General features: G+C 47.2%; 1 protein-coding gene across 1 annotated transcript; it reads left to right on the top strand.

Moving 5' to 3' along the window:
* The first annotated feature begins 397 nt into the window (after positions 1-397).
* On the top strand, positions 398-8024 carry LOC122913854 (SIGLEC family-like protein 1). The gene is made up of 5 exons (XM_044260494.1): positions 398-437; positions 785-1066; positions 1221-1323; positions 6864-7002; positions 7938-8024. Exons 1-5 carry the CDS (start codon positions 398-400, stop codon positions 8022-8024), a joined length of 651 nt encoding a protein of 216 aa, XP_044116429.1.
* Positions 8025-8248: the final 224 nt, after the last annotated feature.

The raw sequence follows: 8248 nt of genomic DNA, 5'->3' as shown, positions 1-8248 counted from the left end.
TAACAGTATCAGGTTCCATGAGGTTATCAGAGTGGGGAGGGGGTACCAGGTGAACTTATGGGTGAGAAAATGCTTTGTAACCTGGAGACACTGGTGGGTCACTGAAGTATCCATGAGGATCCCTTGTTTCAGTCCAATCTGTCTTTCCCTTCAGGGCAGACCCAGAAACCAGAGCTCCACATCCTAGAGATTCTCGTGGCTGGGGATCCTATGATTTTGACTTGTACCATTAAAGGCACCGAAAAGAAAACAAAGCCCCTTTCCTTTCCTGGAATTGACCCACCATGTTCACCAGCACAGATGGCTCCAGCAACTCCCCCTCCTACTGCTGTACCTCACCCTGAAGCCTCAGGATTATAACACCACCCTCAGATGTCATTTGAAATTCTCCCCAGCTATGTTCTCTGGAACTGTCGGGGTTGCATTCCAAGTGATCTGTGAGTGCTGGGGGCAAAGGAAGATCCAGAGTCTGGGAGAAGTGGTGGGCTCAGGAGAAATTCCCGAGTCCTGGGGCAGGGTTGGGTGGGAGGAGTCTGGCAAGCTGTCACATCTTTACCAGGCTTCAGCGGCTGAAAGACCAGAGGTAAGAGCTGAACAAGAATCAGACACAGGTGAGGAAGAGGATGAAGGGAAACTGGTCTGAGAAGCCCAGCTTCTCTGGGCTTCCAGAAAGTTTTTCTGAAGCTCCTTGGGAATCAGGAATAAGAATAGGAATAAGGAAAAGGAGAAAGTGGAGAAAGGAAGTAAGGATGCCTTGGTGACTGCTGACCCGCTCTCCCCATAGCGCCCACAAGGCTGCTTAATGCCTCTTGTTCCTTGGAGAAGACTCTGCAGTGTAGCTGTTCCTTCCATGGGCTCCCTACACCCTCTATGCAGTGGTTGTTGGACGGTGTTCCTGTGAGTGTCAACAACACAAATAGCATCTTCAAGGTGACTTCAACGGTAATTGGTGCCTGGAACAACAGCACCATTAGCCTCACTGGGGAGCCAGATTTACTCATGAATCTCCGCTGTGAGGGGAAGAACCAACATGGAATCCATGCTTCACGTGTCTTCCTACTACCAGGTCGGTACGCAGGGGTCTACTGACTGGGTTAGAATATCAACACCGGGGGATCAAAATGAGGATGGGCGCAGGGCCAGGGGAAAGAGTGGTAGCTCAGACTTCACAGCCTTAGGAGGAAAAAAAATATAACACTCTCACTTCCCTCTGATTCCAGATAAGCATTCAGGTTCCAGTGTGTTCGTGAAAGGGCTGACCCAGGGCATCGTATATGGATCCATCATCTCCGCACTGTTCTTCTTCTTCCTTGTCCTCCTCATGTGAGTATCAGGTTAAAATTCATCATCAAGCCTTTTCCAACACCTACTACATTTATTTATGTTCTTTATTTCCTTCATTATAATCCTTCCAATCTGTTCTTTTTGCCCCCTTAACATGGTCTCTTATATTATTTAATTTAACCATTCTTCTTCTCCCAATATGTGAGTGTAAGGCTATCAATTTCCCTCTAAGCACGACTTTAGTTGCATCTCACAAACTTTGGTATAAAGTATTTTAGTATCACTTGGTTAAAATAGTTCTAATTTCCATTTTGATTTTTAACCCAGGAGAGATTTTCTTAGACATACCAATGTATTCTAATGATCCTGTTTTCTTTATTTCTAGCTTAAATCCAATAAGTGGATTTAATACTATGAATTATTTCAATTCTTTATTTTCTTCGTGGTAGTTTTTATAAACATTCCACACAGGCTTAAAAAGAATGTGTATTCTACACTTGATGAAGACTGTTTTCAACAGATACATAGGCTTTTTCTTTTTTTCAGATACATAGGCTTTAAATCAAGTTCATCTTTTCTAGTTGTATTGTGATTTCTGCTCAGTGCCCTTCTCTGCACTTCTTCTCCCATCCCTGCTCCCCTCTCTCACCAGGCTGACATTTACTCATCATTAAGGGCTCAGCTCACAGCCTTTACATCATGTATTTCAGGAAACCTTTCCTGGCAGTGGGCTGGGTGCCTTTTCAGGGCCCCCACAGCCATCTGGGCTTTTGGATAGTATTAGTGCTAATGGTCCTACTCTGATGTGACTAAGTGTGGGTATCTGTTTTGTTTGTTTGTTGTTAGGTACATCTGCTTTGCCTCTTTCATCTGTGCTCTCGTGTCTGTTACCTCCATCATTTCCTTTCACTGTGGGCTTCTCATTTAATATTTCTCAGGTTTTCTTTTTTCCTCTGTTTGTCCTTTTGCCCTATGTCCTGCATTTTCTAGGGATATAGACAAGAAAGCAAGTGCTAGATTAAAGGTCCATTCAAGGGAGATACTAAAGGGACCCCACCCTTCAGAATCTCCATCCATGTAGGGGAGGATGGCATCCATACTGCCTAGAAATCCTCCCACACAGGACACCTGGGTGGTTCAGTCAATTAAGTGTCTGACTTTTGATTTCAGCTCAGGTCATGATCTCAGGGTCCAGGGATCAAGCCCCACATCAGCTCCTTGCTGAATGGGGAGTCTGCTTCCTTCCCTCTCCCTCTGCCCCTCCTCCCCACTCTCTCTCTAAAATAAATAAATCTAGGGGTGCCTGGGTGGCTCAGTGGGTTGAGCCGCTGCCTTCAGCTCGGGTCATGATCTTGGGGTCCTGGGATCGAGGCCCACATCGGGTTTTCTGCTCGGTGGGGAGCCTGCTTCCCTCTCTCTCTCTCTCTGCCTGCCTCTCTGCCTACTTGTGATCTCTACCTGTCAAATAAATAAATAAATAAAATCTTTTTTAAATAAAATAAATAAATCTAAAAAAAAAATCCTCCCACACACCCCTGCGAGCCTTCCCCAATATGATGCCTTATCAGTATTACAGATATTTTCTTTCCTTCCCCTCTTCTCTTATCTCCTTCCCCTCACTTGGCAACAAGTTTTACCTACTTCACAGGAAAAAAGCAACTCCCAACACCTACAGAGTTATTGCCACTGGCACTGGTGATTTACTTCTTGCCTTTTTCAGAGAAAGAGGCATCCCTCTTCCTGTCCACGGTTAGCCTCACCTCCTTTGCCTGGGAATCCATCTCCTCCACACTCCACTAATAATCTCTTCTGTCTCCTAAATTTTCAGTCATTCTTCACCAGTTCTTTCTCTGAAGGGTATAAACATGCCCAAATCTCTCCAACCTCAGCCCCACAAACACCCTCTATGTACAATCCAATTTTTTTTGAGAGAAGAGCTTACTCCCACTGCCTGATTCTCATCACCCTTACATTCGTCAGTCCCCTACAATCTGCTCACCAGCACCACGCCATTGAAATGGCACTCTCTAAAGCAGTCATTTATCCTTATTCTCAAAATCCAATGGCAGATGTTCTATATTTTTCTTGTTCACTTTAGGTAGTGTTTATGATTCTGGTGGGTGGGGTGAGGCCCTCCTACCCATGGGCTTTTTTTTTTTTTTTCACAGTGAAGGAGGATGGTGAGGCCATCTGCTGAAAGATGTGGGTGGGAGCAGGGGTGAGGGGAAGGGATCAAGAAAAGTGGGGATGGTGATGAGATGATTGGAATAGCCACTGAGGAGAATGAGTGGGATCCACATGAAGACAAGGGAAATAATTGGTGACCAGCAGCAAAGGTCCAATGGTGACTGGAGATTGTTCAATATCAGCAGCAACAATGCCATTGCTGTGTGATGTTTCCTCCCAGTAGTGGTCATTGGAAGAGAAAGAGTGAAGGGTGGCATTGATCTAGATTTGGGAATTTGCAGGCAGGATGCCATGGAAGGATGATGGGGTGGAACACCAGAAAGATATGAAAGCTGGGGGAAGAGCACCTCGAGTGGTAGCCATTGTTCCCCGTGAGGCAGGGAAAAAAGGAAGAGAAACAAAGGTGCTAGAGAATGTGGTATCTTGGATCTAAAGTGTCCATCTGTGAGATCAAGGAACAGAAACCAAAGACTGAAAGAGAGTATAAGGAACATGAATAGGACAGAAGGAGGCACAGCATAGAGTATTGGGATTTAAACTGTCATAGGTGGAAAAGTTTTGGGGAATAATGCATGAAGGATAATGGTTAAAGGAGATAAGTCACATTAGTTAGGACTCTTCCAGTTGTGAGTAATAAGAGCTGAATTCAGCAAGCTCAAGGAAAAAGGAAACAGTTATTGCTATATGTTGCTATATTATAGTCCCCTAAACTTAGTGACTTTAAACAATGGTCATTTTAGTATATCGCACAATTTCATGGATCAGGAATTTGAGTAGGGCCCAACTGAATGATTCTTCAGCTTCCTATGGTATCCACTGAGGTCACTTGGCGGTATTTAGCTAGCTGCTGGGCTAGGGCAGAGGGTCCAAGATGCCTACACTCTCATGCCTGGCATTTTGCTGTGGACAGCCAGAGGACGGGGTTCACCTGGGCCCCTCTTACTTTCCATGCAGTGTTAGAGCCTCAACTGTCATGGTCCCTTCCAAGGCAAAGTTGCCAGTCCTTTTAAGGCTAGGCCTGGAATTGATAGAATGTCACTCATATTCTCTCAGAACAAGTCACAGACTAGCCAAGATTCAAGGGGAAGGGAAAATAGACCCCATTTCACCATGGGAGGAGTGCCAGAAATTTGCAGCCATCTGTACATAATCTGCTACAGGAACATATTGACCATCTGTTAAGTCTAAAACTTCAACAACAGAGATTTATTTTCTCATGGTTCTGGAGGCTGGAAGCCCAAGACCCAAGTGTCAGCAGGATTGGTTTCTCTTAAGACTCGTTGGCTTGCACATGGCCACCCTCTTACCACTTCATATAATCATCCCTGTGCACACACACACCTGGTGTCTGTCCCTCTTCTCCTTTTTTTTTTTTAAAAGATTTTTATTTATTTTAATATTTTTTAAGGATTTTATTTATTTATTTGACAGACAGATCACAAGTAGGCAGAGAGGCAGGCAGAGAGAGAGAGGGGAGGAAGCAGGCTCCCTGCTGAGCAGAGAGCCTGATGAAGGACTTCATCCCAGGACCCTGGGATCATGACCGGAGCCCAAGGCAGAGGCTTTAACCCACTGAGCCACCCAGGCACCCTGGATTTTTATTTATTTTAGAGAGAGGGCAAGAGAGAATGAGTTGGGGGAGGACATGAGAGAGAAGGACAAGCAGATTTTGTGCTGAGTATAGAGCCCAGTACAGAGCTCCATCCCACAACCCTGAGATCATGACCTCAGCCAAAAGCCAGAGTCTGCCACTTACTAAGCCACCCAGGCACCTGTCCCTCTTCTTACAAGGACACAAGTCATATTGGATTAGGACCCACCTAAAAGCATCAATTTAACTTAATCACCTCATTGAAGGTCTTATCCAAGTACAGTCACATGGATTAGGGTCTATCCATATAACCTCATTTTACCTTAATTAAGGACCTTTTTAAAGGTCCTTTCTTCAAAAACAGTTACATTCTGAGGTACTGGGTGTTGGAATGAATTGGGTGGGATAAGGAAGACACAATTCAGCCCATAACAGGGAATATATATACTTCAGACATGACTGGATCTAGGTATGCATATGACATTAAGAGTCTGCTGTCCCCATGCCTTTGCTCTACTTCCTTCTGTGTGTCCTTGACCCCTGGAGGCTCTCTCCACCTAGTGGCAAGATGGCCAGGAGCAGCCACATGATTGTATCCTATCTCAGCAACTCTAGCTGAGACAGGACTTGTCTTCCTCTTGAGGATATATCAGTCCAGAGAAGACTCTGATTGTTCCTGCTTCAGTCACAGGGCCGTCCTCGACTAATGTTTTAAGTGGGTGAGGTACTTTGGTGGGCCAGTCCTAAACTTGACTGCTGTGCCATTCCAGTCCCATAGAAACCATAATAAAAGCTCCCACATGTGCTTCCCCCTTCTACTTCCCTGACCAACCCTGGAGCTTCCCCATGTGGCCCTGTGTGGCATGGTGTGCCCCTCTTGGGAACTTGGAGATTTTTTTTTAAAGATTTTATTTATTTATTTGTCAGGGAAAGAGAGAGCACACACAAGCAAGAAGAGAGACAGAGGGAGAGGAAGAAGCAGACTCCCTGCTAAGCAGGGAACCCAGCACAGGGCTTGATCCCAGGGCCCTGGGATCATGATCGGAGCCAAAGGCAGATGCTTAACCAACTGAACCCCCTAGACGTCCCACCTCTTGGGAACTTTGAATAACAAACTGTCCAATGGCAGCCATTCCCCAATCTGTTAGCTTCATCACAGCTGAATACAAACAAAATCCCATGTACATTCCCACTCCCGGGGAAAAGCCAGACTGAGCAAAGCAGGGGGACCAATGAGCAGGGCAACTGCAGTTGCCAGGGCAAGAAAGGAAGGGAACCAGTTATGTAACCAATGATACATCTACACAACAGAGCACCATGCAGCTGTGAAAAAGACTAAGGAGGCTGTCAATGTACTAACATACACAGATACAGTGGAAATATTAAGAGAAAGAAAAAAGGTATAAAAATTAGTCTAGAAAAAAAATCATATACATATTGAGACATCACAGGGCTGGGAGAGAACCTGAGGAAAGGCACCACCATGAAGGGACTTGGTTGGGGAGGGCTGGGACTTTGTCGTGAGGGTGCTGGGGAGCCGTGGGATGGCTGGGAGCAGGGAAGGTACAGGTCAGCTCTGGGCCAGGAGGCTGGAAAAGAAGCTAGGAAGAAGATCCAGGCCAAGAGAGTAGGTATTTGTATGCCTGTTTGAGGAGGAGAGGGAGTTGCTGGTCACAGAACTAGCAAATGGAGGGAAAGAAAGGGTCTGGGTCTTCTGACCCCCAACCCAGGGCTCCTTCTGGGAACAAGGAGGGGACGGGGAGACGGAGCACAGTATTAACCACAGGGCTCATGACTTTAGAATGAAGATGCTTCAATGGTGGGAGGACAGGCACATTTCCAAGGCTAAAGAGGCCCCAATTATCCAGATACCAGAGTTTCTGGAAGAGCCAGAAACAGCTGTGAAGTCTGAAGCCAAAAGCACTGAGCGTCAGTTGGAGGTAAGTCCCTGGGCTGGGACGGACACCAGACACACTGCTGCCCAGCTGAGGCCAGCTGACCTCCACATCCTGCCTAAACTCACCCACTGCCTGTTGACACCACCAGGGAACACTCTTTAGAAACAAAGATTGTCCGGGACCCCTAGACTTGCAAATCCAACCCCTCAGGGTCAGAGCCCAGAGTTTCTGCACTGCCAGCAATGTCTCGGACTCATTCTGACACGTGGCCACTGGCAGGACTGGGCCTTACCCGAGTGTCTCTCTGGTGCCTTAAGCTGAGTCCCCTTCCAGCAGCAGAGTCCCCTTTGCTGTGGATGGTGAAGAGCCTGAGGGGCTCTGGGCCCAGACCCTGCCCCAGGTGGGAAGGCAGACTTGGCCACAAGTGGCTGCTGCCCTTCCGGGAGTGAACAGAAAATACTAGGGCATGGGCCCTATTATTATTAGTCTACTCAAGGCTGCCATAATGAAGTGCCCCAGACTCAGGAACTTAAACAGCAGGCATTTTCACAGATCCGGAGGCCAGAAAATCAAGATCAAGTTGTCCGCAGGGCTGGTTCCTTGCGAGCGCTCTCCTCGGCTTATAGACGGCCACCTTCTCCCTGTGTCCTCACGTGGCCTTCCCTGTACACGTGTCTGTGTCCTAATCTCTTTATGTGAGGACACAGGTCATAACGAATTAGGGTCCACCCTAATGGCCACAGTTTAATTTAATCATCTCCTTAAAGGTCCTGTCTCCAAATAAAGTCAGTGCGAGGTACTGTGGGTTAGGGCTTCAACATATGAATTGTAGGGGAAAGGGGCTTACAAGGGGGAGGGCACAATTCATCCGGTGACACAGGCATCAAGGAGTTAGTCATAGCTTTCCACTGGGGGTACCCAGAGAGGGGAAGGGCTTGGCCAAGGCAGAATAATGCCAGGATCTGGTTCTCCCACAGTCCAGGGCTCTTGAGCCGGAAGGACTGACCACGGGCAAGAAAGCTCCCAGACTGATCAAGACAGATGCGTGGCTCTCAGACGCCTAGATCCACTAGCCCGGTCAAACTTCCCAGACCTACAGAGCAGGAGCAGTATCTCCATCCAGAGACTCTTCAGACCAGAAGTCAGCGCCAGGAGCTCACACATTCACCCCACAAGGACTCCCATGTGCTGGACCTGTTTGTCAGTCCCCTCCCCAACCAAGGATCTGCCTACTCTCTGCCCTTGAGCAACGTGGTCTGGACAGGCCTGCCAACGCGCAGGACCACTG

The sequence above is a fragment of the Neovison vison genome, chromosome 7, assembly GCF_020171115.1.
Source record: "Neovison vison isolate M4711 chromosome 7, ASM_NN_V1, whole genome shotgun sequence".
NCBI lineage: Eukaryota > Metazoa > Chordata > Mammalia > Carnivora > Mustelidae > Neogale > Neogale vison.
Note: the sequence above shows the minus strand (reverse complement) of the source record. Positions and strands in the feature narration are given on the sequence as shown.

What these genes read in the sequence shown, in the direction of transcription:
- LOC122913854 (XM_044260494.1), top strand. Translation starts at nt 398, where the DNA reads ATGTTCTCTGGAACTGTCGGGGTTGCATTCCAAGTGATCT. An exon ending in ACGTGTCTTCCTACTACCAG is followed by an intron (nt 1,067 to 1,220) that starts GTCGGTACGCAG and finishes CTCTGATTCCAG; the next exon opens with ATAAGCATTCAGGTTCCAGT. An exon ending in TTCTTCCTTGTCCTCCTCAT is followed by an intron (nt 1,324 to 6,863) that starts GTGAGTATCAGG and finishes TCATGACTTTAG; the next exon opens with AATGAAGATGCTTCAATGGT.